Genomic DNA, 21,829 nt, shown 5'->3' with positions numbered 1-21,829 from the left:
AAGGACTCTCTTCACTGTCACACCAGTAACTATCTGCAGAACTAAAACTAAAGGAAACTGGCTCATATTGCAAGTTAAGTAGAAAGTGTTTTGTTTCTAGGCAGCTAAGTTCAATCAAAACTTCAGTAAATGTTTGGGGGGGGTTAGTATGTGTGAAATGAATTCAGTCCAAAAAAAATTGCTGTAATTGCTACTCTTGTTGACCATTCCAGGAGTGATGATCAGAAACTACAGGGATACAGACTGTATTATGCTTTCTCCATTAAATAACAGGCTTTGCTGCCCACTTTGCAAGCACCTAAGCAGCACACTGTGTGGAATACAAGATTGCTGCTGGCTTTCTGTGCATGCTCTGTACTTAAATAATGCTCTTAGCAGTGTAGCACAATGAACTTTACATCACATTTAAATAAGAAGAAATAGAACAGTTATTAAGCATAATCAGTACAGAAAATTTTGCTATAAATAGGACTGGAGCAGCTTAAAAGTTGCTTTTAAAGGAAAATGATGTCTGCAAACTTCTGCAAGTATTAAATACAGAGGAAAGCATTGATTTTAGGACCTTTTTTAAAATTTGGCTGTGAATATTTCCCTGCATCATTGGAAAAAAGTACAAAACATTCATAGCACAGCCACAAAGTTCTGCTGTTGATTTTGTAAAACCTAGGGAATAACAATAATTTGTCTGAGAAAAAAAATAGAGAATTCTCTTTCCCTGTAGGAACTTGTAGGAAGGTTTTTCTAATAAAGATGGGAGTTAACCACCTGAAAGGTTTTCTGGCATCTACAGCTAAGAAGAACTTTGTAATAATTTTAAAAGTCAGTTTGAAATTCACAGGGTACAAAAGAGCAGCCATCAGTAAAATATATGTGGATTTGGCATGGGTGGTGGTGGTGGGTGTGTATTGTTTGTTGTTTCTTTATTTTGGTTTGTTGTGCTGTTTTACATTTTCCAGGATTGTTGTAGGAGACTGGATTAGGTTTGAGGGAACATCAAAAGGTCTTCTTGATACAGTAGCCAAGTTGATACCACAGCTGACTAATAGAGTGCGATTAAGTATGTGAGAGGTTACTGTGTCATACCTATAGAAGTGACTACTGAAGTCAGAGATTTTGATGTAAATTTAAAGTGGGCAACAAAAATAAATTGCACTTGAGAGTTGATCTTCTCTGTGGTAATTTCTTGAAGGGTTGGTACTTTTTCATGGGATTATTTAATGTAAAACTTTTTTCTTAGGTCTTTTTTTTTTCCCTTCCAGATAGTTGATGGTAAAGGTTGTTTCCTATTTTACAGATAACCTGAAGTGTACTGCTGTTTTAAAATCTGTTTCTCCTTTGCTTTAGATGGAATATTAGTTCCTCAACCTCCTTGCTTTTTGTGAAATGCTTCTGAATCTTTTTCTTCCACCTTCCACAACCAGAATAGCAATTTACAAATCAGTGAGACAGTATCTGCCTGTAATTATATACAGCAATGTTTGTGTCGCTCCATTGCAGAAATAATTGAAAAGATCATGTGCTGATATAACTCCCTGTAAAAATCCTTTCATAACTGTTCTATAGTAGTGTTAAATATAATTTCATGAATTGTTTTAGAAAACAATAAAAATAAATATTTTTGTGGAGCAGATAGCTATAGCACTTTCTTCAAGAATGAGTGACAACTGTAAACTGAATGACTTCACAAAACATTTGTTGGGTAATTAAAGGAATGCAAAAGCATGAGTTTGCCCTGGCAGCCTGTATGCAGGCTCCATGATAAATCAAGGGGTGTGCCAGAAAGAGTGAATGAAAGAAGACCTACATCCCTTCCCAGCAAGCACTGAGGGGTTTTGCTATGGTATTCTTCATAGGAGCAGTAAGACACAGGACTTGAATAATGAAATCATATGGCCCGATGTGCATGTGCACTGATATATATTGGTGCATGGGATAAGAAAAATTAATTTCCACAGGCTGCATAATAAATACTATGGTAGGAGAAGTGTGTACAGTGCAGTGAACCTCCTTCTTGCGCTGGATGGTTCAGAAGCTATTGAGAGGCATTCATCTGATGGGAGTCAAGTCTCATATTAGGCCATGTAATGTCTAAAACTAAACCCAAGTGATTCTGCTGTGCAAGTGCCTCTGTGACCAGGTAGTGTACAAAATGTGTGGTTTAGGCTGGGAGTTTGATGTAAGTTGCCTTTGTCCTGCTGTTGGCCCTGCTGCCAGGGCCACAGGCACACTCTCAACTTCTAGGCGTTTAGCTGAGTCCGAGGTGACCTTGCTGTTCCCTAGCACCTGTTTTGAAAGTGAATCCTTGGGTGTTTGTACAGGCCCTATGGCAACGCTGTCTGAGGATATCTCAAGCTTTGCTTCCACCAAAGTGCTCAACAGCCTTTCCCACCTCTGGGTTATCTCCCATGAGGGTTCTGGTTACTTTTATAGAAATGTGTCTCATGAGCGTGCTCCAGCAAAGCAGTATTTTTGGTGTCACTTTGAGCATTCACTTGTATGCCACCAAAATTGCTTTTGACTCCCATAAATTGTGGAGAGAGGTGTTTGATGGTGATACGTAGCTCACCTTGTTCTGCTCGTGCTGGCTGTTGTGGAGAAGTACCACTGCCTCCACAGAGCATGTCTTGTCATGTTGGGTTCCTATCAAATCAGTCCTGAAGAGGACACCCACTTCTTGTTTAGCTTTACTTGAGATACAGGAAAAAACAATGAATCTCTGAAAGGTTCAATTTGTTGCTTGTTTATAGACATACTGTATCTCAGACTGGGATTTTTCTATGCATGCCTGAACAGGGATATACTTGGTGTAAACAGATTGCTGGTAATAGTCAGGCATCCTTTGCTGGCCATAGAAATTCTGCATTTTTGCAATGCTTTGTGCTTCTGATCTTTCCACACTGTGCAGAGACAGGTAGAGCTCCCCGAGTGCTCTATTCATGTGAGGTTCCCCAAAACAAGCTCCCTGCAGCGTGCTATGCTCATTTGCCTTTCGTCCTCCTAGCATGCAAGGTCACACATAGAAGGTTTCTCACTACATTGCTGCTTTTATTACATGCGTACAGAATTGAGAACATGTGAGTTCAGCTGGAATCAAGATGACCCCTCTGTGCATATTTACTTTGCTCATTCTTGCCTAGGGAGGTAAAATAACTTTTACTGAAATATGTCCTTGCATAGGTGGTTATTAAAGGTAAAGTTTTAGGCACAGTGTAGTGTATCCTTACAGAAGACAGGTTCATTAGCTTCAAGATGAACATCCAGAACCAAACGTACGTCAATATTATTTTTTTGTTGCATTGGATTTGTTTGTTTCTTTGGTTTTTAGCATTATCTTCTCATTCTGAAGTTATTCTGCTTCCCTGGGATTTTCCTTCAACAAATACTATTTTCCAAAGACAATATAAGCATAGAAGAATCAAAAGTTTTGTATAATTGAATGATGACACCAGATTCTTTATATCACTCAACTGTAATTAAGTAGAATGGTCATTTTATCTGTATTAGAACATCTGAAGTAGATACAGAATGCAATGACTACTAATAATGAGAGAAGAATACAGCAAATAAATCATATTCTCTGGTTTTAGGTTAAGGGAGGTAATAACTGCACTTCCCTGAGTTTTCAGCTTATTAGTATTTTATGCTACTATTTTCTAATACAATATTAATGTAATTCTGGTTAAAATCTCCCTCATCCCTTCTCAAACTCTTAAGTTTGGTATAAGTTTCTATAGTTCAGAACCTCTCAATAAAGTATTTTATTGCTCAGCTTCCTCAGTTGAAGGTGGTAGTTTGTTAATTTATATAATGAGGCATAGGAATATGGAGAAAAGTGGTCGATAATGAACTTTAAACCTTTTCTTTGTAAAAACTATAAAGCAGAAAGCTTTATTTTGCTGAACATGCTGAAAAACTTATTAGGGGGAATACTGTGTTTGGGGTTTTTTTTGTCTTTTCATCTATTTCATGTGTGTATATAGTCAGTTGTACTGATCTCTTGTGAAGCTGGAAAAGACCTAAAAGAAAAGCACAAAAAAAAAAAAACCAAAAACCCTTTCATTCACTCAAGAAGATATGGCACAGTTGTGTGACAGACTAAAGACTCCCTGAACAGACACATCAGATTGCTTCAGTCAAGAATCCTTTTCAGGCCAAAAGTAGGAAAATCTCCTTTTTTTTTAAAAAAAAAAAAAAAAAAGGTTAATTTTTTTTTTCTTTTAAAGCTGGGTATCTAAATTTAATCTCTGTCAAATCCTAAAGATTTTTTATAGGAAAACCCTGTATTTGTGTTTGTGTGCTGTCTGCAAGACTGAGGCATCAGTTTGTAATCAAGAAATAGCAACTGTAATGTGCAGCTATCTTGGACAATTCAAAAGCTAAAGAACATTAATTTAATTAGGGAAAACAGCACTCGTTTCATACCAGAATATATTGATAACCTTGTAGGAGCAAATTCACTTTTAATATAGAATCGTAGAGTCATTTAGTTTGGAAAAGACCCTTAAGATCAAGTGCAACCGCAAATCTAACACTGCCAAGTCCACCGCTAAACCATGTCCCTAAGCAGCATGTCTACATGTCTTTTAAATACCTCCAAGGATGGTGACTCAACTACTTTCCTGGGAAGCCTGTTCGATATTCCATATGTTGAATAAGAAGGTAGCCTTATGATAAAAATTTTGTTGGTGAATCTGCCACCTTGGCTATAAAAGTTGCAGTATTTATTAAAAGACCATTACAGTAGTTGTGAGGAGAAGCCTGACTAAAACTGCAAAAGCCAAAATATTTATAAAATTTATTGCAATCATTTTTTAGACCTTCCCATCTAAGATTTCTTAAGGTGAATACATGAAAATATTTCTATGGAAGTCAGACTAGTGATGTTAGGGATCACAATTAATCAGCTACTAGTGATTCATTTAATACTATCGGGTACTATGCCATTAACAAACTTCTACATTTTATACAAATATACTGCTTAAAAAGGGCCAAGATGGAATTCCTGGAAATGATAATTCACTCTTTATGCACAGACTTCATTTTCTTTTCTCACTGGTTTGGATGAGGTGGCACAGTCTTTTACATCAGTGTGTTCTTGCCAGCAACATTTAGTAATTCATTCTGCCAGCAAGAATGCCACCTGAGATGCTACATTTTTTTCTCTGTTTTGAGGTGGTATCTATCACATAGAAATCTGGATACTGGAAGAGGGACAGTGTAGTGCAAAGTAATATATTGCTTATTAGTGATGATGTGAATTCCAGAAAGGAAGATCACTCTCAGATCCCGGTGTGTCAGCTGGAGCTGTGGTTGTTTATTGATTTTGAAAATCAGGCAAAAGGAATTTCAAATTGGAAAAAGTAATATTTCAAAAAGAGCCACTGTCCCTGGTCACCACCTACTAAGGCTCCATTTGAAAAGGTAATTTAAATAAAATTAATTTCTTCCAGTTTAACACTTTGCCATTATTATTTGCCAGAGGACACTGGCTATGTTTATCTTCAATATTATTAACTTCAGTGGACTTGAATACAAGCATTTTAGTTGAGTGTCTCATTGAAGAGGTAGCTTCTTAATCTATGAACTCTCACTACAGTGAGTCAATATAAACCACAGATGGTATATATTTGGAAATTAATGATGATGTATAGATTTGAATTTGTTAGGTTAACACTTTTGATGCCAGCTAGAAATTGAAAGATGTCCTTTTAAAACTATTTATATGTAAATTAGGCAATTATCCTTTTTTTAACACTATCAAATATGATAAATATTCAACCCAAGTACTTTTCCTGTAAAAAGAGACCTCCAGAAAGAACCATTTAATTTCATTTACATTATTCTTGTTCACAACATAGATACTAGGAGCTATAATCACATATTCATAAGAGATCCAGCATCCATTGGGAAAAAAGAAGACAATTCAAGATTTTAAACCCATTAACTCATTAAAAAGAGCATATATTCTCAACATCAGAAAGAAATAAATTTACGATTTGAAAAGTTAAAATAATTTCTATCTTTTTTTTAACAATGGATACAACAGATTATTTTGTTCTCCCCTATAAATATCTTGTAAAAATGTACAGAAAAATGTTTTAATCATGACTATGTTCACTGTTATCAAAAGAATGATTATTACTGAGTAACTTCAATCCTTTTTGTATTCTCGGTGTGTAAGAAAGACCTATATTGAAGCATAAACAGATCATGCCTTGGAGGAAAGTGTACTCATTGCCTAATTGAATATATCATTCATTTTATTATTCATTTGAATATATCGTTCATTTTATAGAAAAAACTCTACCTAACCGATCCTCTAGTGTGCATGCTCATTATTTTAAAAGTAAGACCTTCCATTGCTTAAGTGCTTGTACAAACATATCTAAATTTACTATCTTGTGTAGTCCAATTGAATTAACTTAGCTGCACATTTGAATAATATAAAAATGCACATAATGATCAGTAGAACTAGGAATCATAGTTGTAATTTCTTTTAGAATTCGCATGTAACTGTTCACTTGAGAAAGCAATTTATGACTTTCTCTATAAAAATATAAAATCAGACAAATAGAAGGATGCAAAGTAGTTGCAAAATGTTAATGTTTTTGCTTTGAAATAGTGTGATTTGTGTATCAAGTCCAAGAGGGCATATATGTTTTAAATTACTGAATTAAGAAATGAAGATGCTTCCCTTGTGCTGAATGAATGCTGTACAAGTCATTAATTTAAAAAATATGTAAAATAATACTTGATTTTTAACCATGATATTTATTCTTAAGTCAGTTCCTTTATTCTTAAATCAGTTCCTTCAGAGTAGATTTGGATCTGAATATTGATGGCAGACTACTGAATCATTTCATAAAAAACTAACACTTTATTTTTTCTCTTTTCAGTTCAACAGAAGAGCAGTTTCACTGGCAAACACAAGGTAATGTACTTATCTACATATAGTATTACATACATTCTCTCCTAGCATGATCATATTTCCTAAAGAAGATAGAGGGGAAAACAAATTTTATTTCTGCGATTTTTTTTTTTTATTTTAATTGTGTGAAAGCTACTAAAAACTGCCAAATTTTGGCAAAATTTGTTAGGGTTGACAAAAAGAGCACCAAGACTCACGTAGAGTTTTGAGAGGGACCATTGCTAAACATGTCTCTAACTTCTTTTAAGATTAGACCTGAACTTTCTCTTTTTGCTTTTATTAATCCAAAGAATGGCATAATTTTCAATATGGCCAGCCTCCTCTGAATATGTGATCTTAGCATGTTCTCCATTCTTCCATCAGCTGTGAATGCTTTGTCTCTTGTAGCTGGTTTTACCTTTTGTCTTGTAACTGGTTTTACCTTTTGCATTTCTTTTACATTTTTATGTTATTAATTTTATTACAGATGGTCAGAAGGATATAGAAGATGAGCTCACCACTGGTCTGGAGCTGGTGGACTCCTGTATTAGATCACTGCAGGAATCAGGCATACTCGATCCACAGGACTATTCAGCCAGTGAAAGTAAGTTGCTGGAAATGTGCTTTCTAGAGCCCAGACATATTTGTAACATTTCATGCTTTAAAACTGAATGAATATCTTACAGGTTTTTTTCTTGATTATTTTCTGACATTGGCAGAAGACAATGTAGTTGCAAGCAAGCAAATTGCCACCTTGCCTTTGCAAGTTAATTTTTGGTTTTGTTTGTACTGGAGAGAATCTCACTGCTGGGGAAAGAAAACCCAATGTGGAAATTTTAAGGAAAATGTTTTGTAATTGCAGTGTTGCTGTACTATACTCTAAGGTCATGTCACAAGACTTCAACATCACCACTACAAAAGACAGCACTTTTTCGGTTTGTGAAAGCAATAAAGTGAAACATAGTGGGGGGCTGTGAGTAATTCTTATGTCTCTTTATAACCACTTGGCCAGGTTGCCAGTACTCCTTAAGACTAAATTTTTCAAATGGTTTCACAGACAGAAATAGTTAGGTTACATTTTTAAAGATCATACCAAGATTGGCAGCTGTAGCAAGAAAGCTGATGTCTTTCCTCAAAGGTTGGCTCGCTGGTCATTTAGCAGCCATTCTGTTTGCAGAATTGTGCAGTGAGTGAATAGATCCTCTGCTAGAACCAGCCGTTGGGGAAGTGAATCAAGGCTAAACAACAGCAAAAGTGGATGAGGGACATGCCACTCAATGTATTTGTAGAGCAGATGTGTACAAAACGCTTGTGCTCATGTGTCATATACACTGAGACAAAGTTTTCCAACAGGTTAACAAGTCCGTTGTCAGATGTAACACTAGATATTGAAAAAGCAGGTTAATTCCCTGTTTTCCTTTCCTTTTCCTCGGTCTCCTATTTGATATTCTGTTCCGATCTGCCAGAATGTATACCCACTTCCACTTTGCTCCTACTACAGCTACTTTCTCTAGTATTCCTCTACACCTTCTTCCACCTGCTCAGTTGAGACATTTTTGTCTTGTTCAGTTCTTTTCTGCCCAGTGCCTTCTGATGAATCATGTCTTTCAAGGTGGCTGCCCAGACTCAGCTGTCTTGAAACCAAAGGGGATGATCTCCCCTTCATCTGGAAAGGCTAATGAAATGTGACAACCACCTTCCGCAAAGCATCTCTAGCAATGACGAGTCATCACCTGAAATTTGGTCATCAGGTGATGAAAGGAAGGCATTGCAAATTGAATGCAGAATTTTAATTTGTCAGGACATTTTTCATTATTTTCAAACAAGATTTGCAGTAAAATTCACAGCTGACAATCCTGGGACAGTAAAAGTTTCTCAATTTTCATATGCACAAGATTTGTGAACATAGTCTATGTGATTAACATCTGTTAAGTTGCTATCTGGTCTGAAAAAAAATGGGAAAATGTGATGAAACAATGTAAATCCTTATAATTTGCCCTGGTTTTTTCTTCATTTGGGGGTGAGAAGAAACAGATTAAATGACTACCATAAGAATTGCCTTCAAATGTGATTCAATAGAAAAATGAAACTGGGTAGATGGCGATAGAGGAGATTGGAGGCAGGAAGGGCCTAGCTTGGATGGCAAACTTGCAGAAACTGGTTGAAGAGGTGGAAACTAAGAAAAAATGTTAGGGAAAGATGAAGACAGTAGATGGAGAGAAGGCTGGGTATGTGAACAAAACTAGTACTAAAGTAAATTTGTTGGGAGTATGACAAAAAGGTAAGACACAGCTAGGAATATAGGTAGATGGAAAGGAGAATAAGGAACATGGGCAAATGGAAAACAGTGATGGGGAAGAGGAGCAACAGAGATGATTGTGTGGGGGACCATCAGGGGAGGAACTGAGATTTGTGGAAGCAAGAGGTCCAGGCAGAAAGTTGAAAGCTGAATTTGCTTGGTGGGATGGTTTGTTAATGGCATCAGGAGTTAGGAGCAAAGAGGGGGAACAACGGTGTGATGAGAATTACATTTTAGAAAGGAAATCACTGTAGAGTTATGGGTAGGACAGTAGCTGTCCCTAGGAAACATAGGCTTGAAAAGAACAGGCCAGTGCATATGCTCACAAGGGAGCAGGCTTCCCCATATTGCTGCAAGCTTTATCTTCACCGTTGTCAGGAAATATTTGTGAAGCCTTACGTCACAGTGCCCCATACTTCTCTGCTCCAGACCCACCTCATAATGAAACTAGACTGCAATTTGCCAATTGTGGTTTTAATTAAGAATCAGATATATATGCCAAAACTAACAATTGCAGCTCTGATAATCACTCATAAATGAAATTAGGATGTCATGTACTGGATTTTCTTTTTGGTTTGGGGGTCTTCTTTCAATTTAGAGTAAAATATCACAAACACATCAGACAGTTAAAGTGTTACTGTGTTTGCAGAGTCAAAAGTACCAAAGTCAAGGATGTCTGTGCAACATAATTTTCATTTTTTATGACTGCATTATAAAGCAATTATTATCATGCCCTGTTATGTACATTTCCTGTCCATGCCTCATTTACCCCAAAGCTAAGGGTCAGATTGCAGAGCATACTAGAGGGGGATTTCATTTGGAGCGCTTCTAACTTTACTAAGCAGTGAGTATACTTTCTTAGTAAAACACATACTAAATGAAAACAAACATCTTGTATGTGACAATTCAGCTTTACACTTAGAATTTGATTGTATGCTTCCTTTGTGTCCTAAAGTTCTGATGTTACAGTTGTGAAATCATTCAAAGCATCTGCTATTGATACTTAGTTTTAGGTGTTCCCAGTTAGTTCGCAGGTGTGATGAGAACAAAAAGCTGTAACTGGACACTGTGGAAGCACAGTCTCAGATACATGAAGCGTAATATAAAAGGAAGTTTAAAACTCACTCTCAAGTGTCTCACACACAGCATTTGTATTTCAGAGATGCTTTCAGTCTTAGTTCCTTCAGTCTCCAAATAAGAAATGAGATCTATATAAATGTCTCACTTTACAGGCATTCTAAAAATAGTTATTTGTGATGTATTTGAAGTTAAATGTGGAGTGTCATAGAATAATCCACCAGGGTGCTTTTTTTTTCCTTTGTACTGGATATTTTTCAATGAAGACCTGAGGTCATGCAGTAAAAAAGGAGGCAACTACAAAGCACTGAATAGTTTTGCATTGTGTGCACTGGCTGTAAGAAAAGCAAGGAGGGGAAGAGCAATGATTGGAAAAGGCAACTTAGTCTGGCATTTCCTAACTTTTGAGCTCTTAACTTTACAATTTTAGTTATGTTTACTTCTGCCTTTTGACTGCATAGCTATATTTTAACAAGGCTGACTCTGAGGAGAGCATTTCCAGCCTGACATGGCAGTTCCAGTCTAGTTGACGCAGATTTTTAAAATCATCATATGAAAGCCTGCCCAGGGATGTGACCACAGCTTCTTTTTCTGAACTGTGTTCATCTAGTCTAACAAGTCAATCTATCTGTAGCATTCCCTTTGTAGAGGATTAGTGTGTCTGTAGTCAGAATCTTTACAATTTGGTTTCACGCACTCTGATTTTCTCAGAATTAGTTTTTAAAAGTCATCACATAGCAGGCGGCTGTTATAATACTCTAAATCCCAAACATCACTTCACATGTGCTGTTCCTTTAGTAGGAAATAAAAGCCATGAAAAAAGGCTAACAGGACAAGTCACATGAAAGGGGCTTAAACAGGAGGGGTTCTGTATTGCTAATAGAGATGCTCGCTAATTATCCTTGCTGAGTTTGAATCAGCAAATTTAAAAAGAAAAAAAAAACTTTTATTAGTTTGGTGAAATACAAGCAGAGTGATCGCTTTTTAAAGTAATTATTATCAAAGATGGACAAGTTCATAACCACTGTGTGCTCTCATACAAGTTTTCTGTGGTTGCACTGACCCGAGGACAAGACATGCATCTGAGGGGAACTCCTGCACTGTTGCCCATCTCTTTCTTCTGTCACAACTCAGTATAAATTGGCTTCCCAAACCCCATATGTTTCCAGTTACAAGTGAACAAACAAAAAGTAAGGCAACTTCCAGAATTACACAAGAAGCTGCAGCTGAGTCAAGACCCGAACCTGCATCTCTGTGGTCCAGTTCCCTGTACTACAGTGTCTTCTCTTTATGTAGCTATATATCTATCACCACTGCGTCACTCCAGTTTACATCAAACATGATCTGACATAGTTTTTGTGGAGTCAGAAGGGAGTTCATCCTCTCCTAAGTGTTTGTGGGGATGTCACCAGCAGAATGACAGTGGTCCACACATATCCTCAGTCCCTGAGGGTGGGCAGGCAGTGACTGCTGCTAGTGGCAGTAGCCATTAGTGATGGTCTGTCCTAGGGACCAGCCTGGTCCCTCAGTGTCACTGTGAGGGCACTTGATCCATCCTCTTCCCTGTTGTACATTGCTGTACCACCCAGTGTGGCAGTCTGGACCTGACTACAGAGTTGGCTGCTTCTGTTGGAAACTGTTTCTTCCCTCCACCATTATGTCTTTCTAAAGGGAACTCAAAATACTGCTTTTGCACAAATGGACATAAATAACTGTAACTTTACAGACATGTGAGAGCCAAGCTAATCACATATAAGTCACTAGAGACGAGTGACAGGAACACACTCTGTGTAGGATCTGAAATCACCTGGGAAGGAAACATGCAGGGGAGTAAAATTTAGTTCAGGACAGAGATAATACTAGGAATGTTTCAGACAGACCTAAGACACAGAAGTACTGAATAGTGACTGTAGCTCAGGAAAAGTATTTTCATGGCAGAATTGGTCAATTTAGTGGGGAAAAAAACATGAAAAAAATATTTTGCGGGGGCTGAGTATGTATTGTGGAGACCAAAAATTAATATTTCAGATTAGAAAGCTTGGAAAGGTGGAGGGTGAAAGAAACAAGATGCTTTTATCCTCCCCTTCCTATCACTGCACCACTGTCTGAAAATCACACAACCGCTTCAGATTAATTTTTTACTTTTATTACCAAGTCAGTACACCTCCTTTTTTTTGTTTTGATTTGATTTATTCTTGTTTCCCCCCATTAAGTGTAGGAACAACTAAAAGAGTAGAAAGCTTCATGGGAAGAAGGAGAGTAAACACAGATATACAACTCTTGAGTGAAGAAGGGTGATTGCTGAGGGTGTTTGTCATTAAGCCTAGATAAGGTTGCAGTCTGGACTGCAGAGAAGTGCGAAAGGTCCCGATGAACTGCCTGAGGCCCCAGATGTGCATCCTGTGTGACACGGAGAAACTGGAGGCCTCTGAACGATCGTTAAGGACCAAACTACCTTTTTCTGCCATTGTTTGTAAATTTGCATTTTACGGATGGGTAGCGTAAGAGTGAGATATATGAGGAACGAGAAGAATATATTGGTCCTGTATTTCTTTCCCTCCTATTAGTTCCCCTGTACCTCTATCCTGGTGGGTCATTAGCATGCCTCATCAGAGGACTGCCATTTCTGAGATAATTAGCTGAAGCTCATTGAATCCTTACAGACTACACCAAATCCTTACAGGCTTCAGGAGTGGAGACAGACAATGGTTACTCCCTCTGTCATGGCATTAGCAAAATGAGTGTTAGACGGACTGCTGAGATTACTGAGCAAATCCATTGGCACTTTCTTCCTAACTTAAACCACAGGCTCAAATGTCTCCTAATCCAGAAGTCTCTAATTTTAATTTAGGGTATCTATACTTAAATCTTTCATGCTATTTCCTTTGCTTCAGTCTCCACAAAATGAGCATAAGACTGGTCTTAAAAGGATTTTAGGGCAGATTTATGGAGCTTTTGGTGTTTTAAGTTTCTAACTGAAATGGAATTGTTTCACTATTTTTCACTTGCTTAAAGACTTCATGTGGCAACCCTTCTTCTTTGCTCTCTAAATTGACAGCACAGACTGCAGCCACAGAGTAGTTGTTGACATGGATCAGAAAACATCTTGGATGAGTCTTCAAATCGTCCTATATTTTTTAAATACTACATTTTAAATTTCAGTTTTAAAATAAATTATTAAAATTATTTTATTAAAAGTATTGGAATTGCAGTTTTTCCCACCTGACATTGTGAGTACTTCAGACAATTTTTTTTCCCAAATTTTCTGAGTATATTTTTATTAATATCTGTGTCCCTATTGTAGTGGTGCTTAGGGTTAATTACAAAATTAAGCATACTGGTAAGGGAATAAATACAATGTACATTAAATAACACTGTCTTCTTGGTTAATGTGATTTCAGAGTGCATTTCACCGAGGGTACATGTTGACAGAAATGCAGGTAATTAAGGATGTCTCAGTCCTTCTGGGGAAGAAAAAGCATGGCTCACCACTAAGGACTCAGCTCTTTAGTCACTTGAAACTATTTGCCCAAAATGCAGCACAAATGGGTAGCAGTACCATTTAGAAGTCTTTTTTTTTCTTCTGAAGAATGACTTATGTTACAAGAACAGATTATTTTTATCACATGAAATTATATCTAGCTGTTGTATTAGACAGATGTGGTTTTCACTTAAATAACCTAATTCTGAGGCAAAAAAGATGGGCTAAACTTTTATTTTAGTCTCTTAATTCAGTTTTCAGCAGTTTTTTACAATAAGAGAGATCCTCCTTACTCAGTGTGAAAGCAGATGTCCCAGTTTGAAAGAGCACTCCTTGTTCAACCTTTATGATTTTCATCCTTTATCAGCTGCTTTATTCATAGATATTGAAAATGGATTGAAACAAAAAGGCACTATTTACACAATGAATGTGTAAAAGGATGTGTGTTTATGTGGTTTCCATCCCATAGCTCTTGCTTTGTGAAATTGCCACCTGTCAGATGGCTGATATGCTCAATGAGATGAAATTTGGCATCAGTGGACCTCACAATTTGTTGATAGATGAAGTTATTTCCATTTCATTATCTGCTCTGAGAGCCAGGGCCATCCAGCTGAGTCAGTCTTTGTGCACACAAAGGAAGTGTTCTCGTGGGATCCACTGGAAAACATACACACGAATAAAATCATGTGCTCTTTGAGTATGTTTCAGAACTGAAAAACACCTAGGAAGTATGTGTGCCCTTCTTTCATTTTAGGATTGGAGTCTTTGGAGTAGGAGTGACAGAAGTGCGAAACACGGGTCACACCACCTTTTTTTCTGCTGCATTAATGCAAACCTGGTAGTTGTCTGGCTCAACAGTTCTTAGCTTCAAATAAATCTCTCAGAGTATGAGGTCTAAGGAAATCTTGATTTACTGGGGAATCTTCTGTCAGTATTGTAATATATTCAAGGTAAATACTTCCAGTTGGGCATTTTGGATGCCTCTCCCTATTCCATCCATCTCTTCTAATACAAGCCTTTTCAATATCTTGACTTCAAGACTTTGGGGTGTCAGAGTCATCTTTGCCCAATTTATAATGGGGTAAATCTGAACAGTGGACGCCTTTTGTTAAAGAGTGGTCTCATATTTATTTGTTGTATGTTCTCACAGAGGAAGTTGTACAGTAATTATCTCAAATGTGGGTCAAGTTTAGTCTCTTGAAGTAGTTGTTAAATACTTAGATTTATGAGAAATGGGGATAAGATATTGTTTCCTTTATTCACCTCCCCTTTCTGGCCCTCACCCTAAGAGTGAGCATGAAATAATTGTCATGTCATCTAACAGTGCAGTAGCCACTGGCTGGTAGCAAACACCAAGACCTTCTTCCAGGAGCAGTCCTCAGTAGGGGATTAATGTTTACAAAGTAGCAGATTCATTGCTAAACCCCACTAAGACATTTAAGATTTGATAATATGAAGCAGGCTCTAGCGCTGACCTCAGAGCCAGCTCTTCCATCCCAGCATCTGTGTTTACAGCCATGCTCCATCAGCACTGAGCAGCATCCTGAGCTTGGACTTTATTATTTTCATCCTCTGTCAGAGGCAGAGTTCAAAGGTATTGAGAATAGCATCTCAATGCTGAATGAAAAGATGTAGCTCACTGTCATTCAGTACTCTGTCACCTCTGCTCTTATCACAGGTATCAGGACAGTAAGGGCCAGGTAAAACAGTCACATCTTTGTTGCTGACATATCGCATCCCATTAAACTCATGTCAGTCCTCTCACTTGAAGAGTGGGAGTGAAATTATTTTCCTTTTCCCTTCTGCAGGCAGGCAGGAGGAGACCACTGCACGGAGTCAAACTTGGGAGTGGAGCCACAGGATGGGCTCTCACCACTGGGATTCGTGGCAGGCTTTGGTATCTGCTTCCATGGTCCATGTCCACTGTGGATTTCTGACAGTGGAGTGTTAGGGACTTGTGACTTGGGTCCAGCTCATCTTGTTCTGCTTCAGTTTGCTGCCTGTCTTCAAGTTCATATCTATCTGTTTACAAGCAGGAGGCCTGGAGAAGACAAAAGGAACCATCACTACTCGCTTCTGCTTTCACTGGTTCCTCAGGGCTTGCTGTGGGCACCCTCCTGTGCAGGGCTTCAATCGTCTCAGTTCTTCTGCGGCCCTTTGTAGATTGGTAGGGTATCTGGGCAGGGGTTGTAGGCTTCTCAGGGAGAAAGCACTAGAAGTCACTGGCAGAAGTTCAAAATGTGATGGTCCATTACATGCCCTTACTGTTGGACCTAAACTGCTGCAGGCTGCCTCTTGCGATTTTCTCTGCTCAGGCAGGAATCTCCAGCCAGAGACACTCACATCGTCCTAGTATCTCTCCCTAGCCCTCTCCTTTCCTGTACTCTCTCACTTTTTCTTGCTGTCCCATCTTTTCCTAAACTACTCATTAGTGTAGTTTAGGGAAACAGACATATCCTTACATCTGTTGCTTCCCTTCTTGTTTCAATTCCATCTTTTCTTTTTCCAGTTCGTTTATATTTTCTCACACATCATGAAAACAAACCTCAGTCTTTTCCCCAAAATAGATAACAATTCATCCTTTGAGGAAAAAAGAAAGAAAAAAAAAGATGAAGCCACATTTTCTGTGTAAAAGGGGCCTGGCTATCCTTGCTTTTTACATGCTTACATAACTTCAAACAAATCTGCATTGTTCATTGGTGTGTCATGTTGGGAGTCCAGAGTGTGTGTCCACACTGTGACAATATAGCAACTAAGTCATTTCTAATTTCCCCTCCATTTCTGTACAGCAGCCTATAGTCTGATTTTTTTGTTTTAATGTGCTGTCACCCACGGCAAATTTCTTGGAGTTTTCTTATTTCTGGTTATGTCTACATGATAAATGTGCTTTTATGTATAAATTCCATACTGATACCATGATATTACTCCATATCTCTGAGCTTGCTTGTCCTGAGGTGAATCCGACATTGGTACCTGCTGTCATTTTATGCTGTGCAATTGACTTAAAATCCTTGCCTAAAGAAAACACCCCTTCACAATCTGGTTTAATTACTGTAGTACAAAATGTGGATGTCAGATTAACACAGGAGCAATAACAGCAGGTAAAACATATAAGGGGTGAGGGGGGTGGAAAGGTGAAAGTCAGGACCACGAAAACAGATCAATTAGTAGCAACATCAAAGATGGAAAGGAGGTAGTGATCAACTTGTAATGCTTAGCCTATGGCAAACACAAATCCTGCACAGGCAACCAGGTGTTCCCTCATCCACTACAGGAAGCAGTTACTGAAACTCATTACAAAATGACAGTGACTTATGGTAGCATCTGTAGAAGCAGAACAGAGACTTTTGGCATCTGAACCTACAGAGGAAAAGAATATCAGTAAATATTGTGTCTGTAGTGTGGGCCAGGAAACAAATGCACCCACATCCTCACTACAGACTGATAAACCATTCGCCCTACTTGTGCCTTAGTGTCATGCCAGTGCCCGCACGCTTGACACAGTCGGAAGTGCCAAGAGCCTCATCGTTCTGCGATCTGCCAATGCCAGCTCATAAGTGTAAGCAGTGTGTGGATGCAGCCTTGAAAAAGAGGTAGTTGGCTTGTTAGCCTGTGTAAAATGATGGATATGGAACAGAAAATTTCGGCATGTATGGGTTTGTGTTTGATTTCTTTTGTGCTACGTGCAGTTTACATAGCTCTCAGTAAAGTAAGATTTTTGTGACTTCTGTGATAACACAGAGTAGGGAGTTGCCTCTGTTTTTTTTTTTTCCATTCTGGCCTTATAAAGGGAGAGATGCATTTTCAGAGTATAATATGAGAGCAGAGAGTAGTTCACACTTCTGGACTAAGAAAGAGAAGGCAGAAGCAAAAGGGTGTACTTTCTGTTTTACAGCAGAGGAGTTTTTGGCAGATGAAAAAGATTGTCATAAAATTTTGACCTTTTTGACTTCTTGACTTCGAGGCAGTGCTAAACATATCCTGAAGTGGCTCACCTCAGAGACCAAATAGCCATTTTCATTTGTGGACAGAAAAGATTCAAGATTTAAGCCTGTCAAAGGTCAGGAAAAAATGGAGTTCTACTTTGCACGAGAAGAGGAAACCTGTTTTGTGCTAGTAGCTAAATTCCTGGAACAACATAACAGCGTAATAGATGTACTGATGCCTTTTGTAATGGATCCATGTATCTGTGAGTAGTTTTATATGCTTTACAGTCAGAAGCTGGTAGGCGCTTTTTAAAATTATTCTTATTTTCCAGCAGTCTAATTCAGACTTATCAGAATAGATTTGTCTTATTTTTTAATTTCTGATAATACATTCAGCTTCCATGTGAGTCATGTTTGTGTGATGTCTATAGCCATCTGATTTTATTTCCTAGAAATAAAAAGGGAACACATTAGTTTAATACTATCAATAGCAGCTTTAGACTGCGCTAGGCACAGAGGGTGACTAGGAACACTTGACATTCACAGTTGGTCTTCAAAGGTATAAAATACTTCCAAAAAATTAGTATTTAATCATGCAAAATATGTTCTCAATTTACTTGGCTGTATTTTCTGTAAACAAAGCACACACTTCATTTTAAATGTAGTTATCCTTTGCAAAATGGGAGATTGATAATAAAAACACAGTTTTAAAAATAACATTTATGCCAAAATTCAGTGTTTCCTGAATAGAAACATAACAGTTCCTTCTGGGTCAGAGCTTACTGTCTATATCACAGCATGCAGTGCCTCCTCCTGTATGCACGTTTCTTCTTGTGGTCATATTCAGAAATGTATCTAATCCCACCCAGAAGCCCAGTTCAGGTACTGTTCTCCTGTGGTTCCACAGTCTGATCTTTTAATACATAGTGAACTTCTGTTACAGTGAAGTATTGTGTGACTTCTGTCACTCCTAGTATTGTGTAGCAGCTGCAGAGCTTCACAGAAGTAACCGTCACCATCAGTAAATCACGCCATTTGTGGAAAGAAGTGATTTATATTCTTTGTGTAAATCACATCGTGTCTACTTTAGACCACTGACAAGGTTTTGCTGGCAGAGGCTTCTTATGGATGTATAACAAGTGCCAACAGAAATTTTACTGTCAAAAGAGCTCCAGATCATCCTTAGATATCCCTAGATGGAAGGCTAGAGGATATTATTTTTCCTCTGTGTCCTTCATAGTGCAGAAATGTAATTTAGTTATTATCCTTGCTGCCTATCTTGTTCCTGTGTTGTTTTTATCTATTGCTTCTATAAAACACATCATCCTAATGACCAGTGATAAATAACCTCTTTCAAAGACTATCTGATTTCGATATCTGCAGAGTTTAGCAAGCAATTTCACAAAATACAATTAATCTTCTACAAAAGGAGTTGTATAATCTTGGGGTCATTTAAAAATTTGCAGTAGTAGGTTATCCTTGTTTTTAATCTAAATTTAGGATAGCTTTTTCTTTTTTTAAAAAAAAAGACAAGGGCAACTTCTGTATTCTGGACTTAAATATGTATAAACCTGTTCTTTCTCAGTGCATGTCTTTACGTTTTGTTCTCTGTCATCTTCAGTAATTTCTCTCATTAGTAATGGAACCCCAGATTTTCTCCTACTGTCAAACATTGCCAAGTATTGCTTATAAAATAATATCTGGCTGTATTACATTTCATACAAACATCTGGAATAATGCTCTTTGTGGTACAGTATAGAAAGCAAAGCATACACTATCAGTGTAAGTAACACTGAAGTCACCCGATTATTTCAGGATTGCTTAGGCTTTGTTATGTTAGTTACCTTGTTCAATGAGTCTGCTAGTATTTAATATTTGCAACACATTTCCTAACTTCCAGAAGACTTTTATGTAAACACACTGGAAATTCTATCATCTTTATAATATATCACCTACAGTTTTTTGCCATAAACTTATCTGTTGCTATAGAAATTATTCCACCTTAAATACTTCCTTAGTAGGCTCAGCTGTGGAAGAACTACTTTATTTCTCTCTGGGTTACTTCCTTTCCCTTACAGGTGCACAGTTAGTGGATTTTAACCACTGGGCAGTATTTTGTCAGTGCCAAACATGATTCTACCAAGCACTAAGAGGAGATCACATTTGCCACTCTGTAGTCCTAGTTTAATCACACAGTGGTTCCTCCTATTTGGAGGCACTTCGTTGGTGTTACTCAGTAGCTGGAAACCTGGTAGTGTCCAGCATCCTCTCTGAATTAGACAGTGGTGCTATCCCCCTGCCCTGACTCTGGGATTTCAATATGACCATCAGAAAAAAAAAAATAAAAAAAAAATCTTCCAGTAATCCAAAAAGAACCATTTACTCTCAGAGTGGGATGCAGGCCTTACTTTTTTCTGTGCACTTCAGGTCTTACGTTTTTCTACTACTTCTTGTAGACGTTTGTGGTGCTTTGCTATCCCTTGGAGTAGTAATTTATTATTTAAAATCCCAGCCAACACCTCTGTTATCCTCTTACAATAATGGAAGAATTTTTATCTTGTGTAAAAAGCTCAAGATAATCAGTATCTAATGAAACTATCTCTATTCCCAGTTCACTTACTCCTGAAATAAATTGTTCTTCATCTTTCATTCCAATGGTAATTAGGTCAGAAAGAGAGTTGGAAGGGATATACTTGTATCGTTACCTTACATAATGGTATCAGCTTAGTTTTTGCATCATTTTTCCAGATATATATCATTTATAGACTTCTTTGATGAAAATGATCTTATTCTACATTTCTGAATGTATTCCACCAAATCCTATTTTCCAGTACCTAAGAAAAGATTCTGTAGCAACACTAAAGCCCTTTTCTGTGTTTACAGGTGGAACATAGACATCTTAATGCTGGTAGAGCATGGTGTTGCATATAGGTTACTTTCCTTTTTTTTGAAACAACTTTGTTTTCGGTGTACTCATTTAAGAATTGCTGCCTCTCATCTAAAGAGATGTGTTTTGTTTGACAACAAGGGAGCTGCTTGTGATATAGCATATAAAGTATTATAATTTATTTCTTCATTTTAAGTATGCATTTGCTTCCTCACCCCATCCCCCCCTTTTCCAACTTTCTTCATTAGGGTATAGAGTACCTTTTATATTGCAGCCTTGACATTTTTTCTTGTCATATAAAGATACTGATATCTTTAATATTTAATAACTCCTAGAAGGTAGATCTTGAAATATTTTCATAGTACTATTCTAGTACTAGTCTTGGATTTAGAGTGAGAATGGGGGCAATGCTTACTGCTATTGTTACAGCTACTTGTTATCTTCTGTTTGAGATCTGAGAGTTATCTTGAAAGTCCTCCTTTTCCTACAGAATCTGTTTGACCAATTGTAGCTGACAGAATTTGTTTTCGTCTTCAGATCTTAAGTTTGGCTTCATTTAAGTTCTCCTTTTTCTGCCTGTAATTAAGAAAACATCTTCTTTTTATGATAGCCACAAAAGTCATCTAGCTCCCAGGGTTTTCCCTCACAATTGCCTCCTTCTCTGCTGATTCCGGCTGCACTTTGTGCAGCTTCCCCAGAGACTAGAAAATGAGGATAGAGGGAGAGTCCTCTGTACTTAAGTGGCAAGTTGGCTGCTCCTTGCCACCCTCTGAGGCACTTTGAGGGCCTCCTTTCCCCTCACACAATTCCTCCACTTTCCAAAACCATCCTAAATCATCCCAGCAAGTGAGAGTTTCTTCAAAGAATATTTCAGATGACCTCAAAAATAGGCCATACTGCAATGGAAGGGTTTAAAACAGACGAACAAATGTTCCTTACCCTTCCAATTTGGAGGAAAAGTCCCATCCAGATCGCAGCTTAATTCTGGGATCAGGACTTGGGAAACAGGATATACCAGTGAGATGCCAAATAATCTAGTAACACTAGGAATATGTCTATTGGCCTTGTCTTTAACTACCATCTCCTCTTCTTTACTGTCAAATATTGTGAAAGGACATTGACAGGTTACCATCAAGAGCTATCCCAGGTTTTATTGTTCTTTCAGTCTAGTTCCAGGATTCCCCCAGCATCCCAAGTACTGTTGAACACTCAGAAATTGAGTGACTGCTTTACAGATACCTGACCTGATCCT

General features: G+C 37.8%; 1 protein-coding gene across 13 annotated transcripts in view; it reads left to right on the top strand.

The window, feature by feature from the left end:
* Nucleotides 1–21,829, top strand: part of CTNND2 (catenin delta 2) — a 689,312-nt gene that overhangs the window by 359,274 nt on the left and 308,209 nt on the right. For all 13 annotated transcript variants that reach the window (XM_074899519.1, XM_074899518.1, XM_074899522.1 and 10 more), the window contains 2 exons: nt 6,897–6,931; nt 7,395–7,511. In XM_074899519.1, the coding sequence (XP_074755620.1) occupies nt 6,897–6,931; nt 7,395–7,511 (152 nt within the window). The remainder of the gene's footprint in view (nt 1–6,896; nt 6,932–7,394; nt 7,512–21,829) is intronic.

Source organism: Athene noctua, chromosome 2 (assembly GCF_965140245.1).
Source record: "Athene noctua chromosome 2, bAthNoc1.hap1.1, whole genome shotgun sequence".
Classification (NCBI taxonomy): Eukaryota; Metazoa; Chordata; class Aves; order Strigiformes; family Strigidae; genus Athene; species Athene noctua.
Note: the sequence above shows the minus strand (reverse complement) of the source record. Positions and strands in the feature narration are given on the sequence as shown.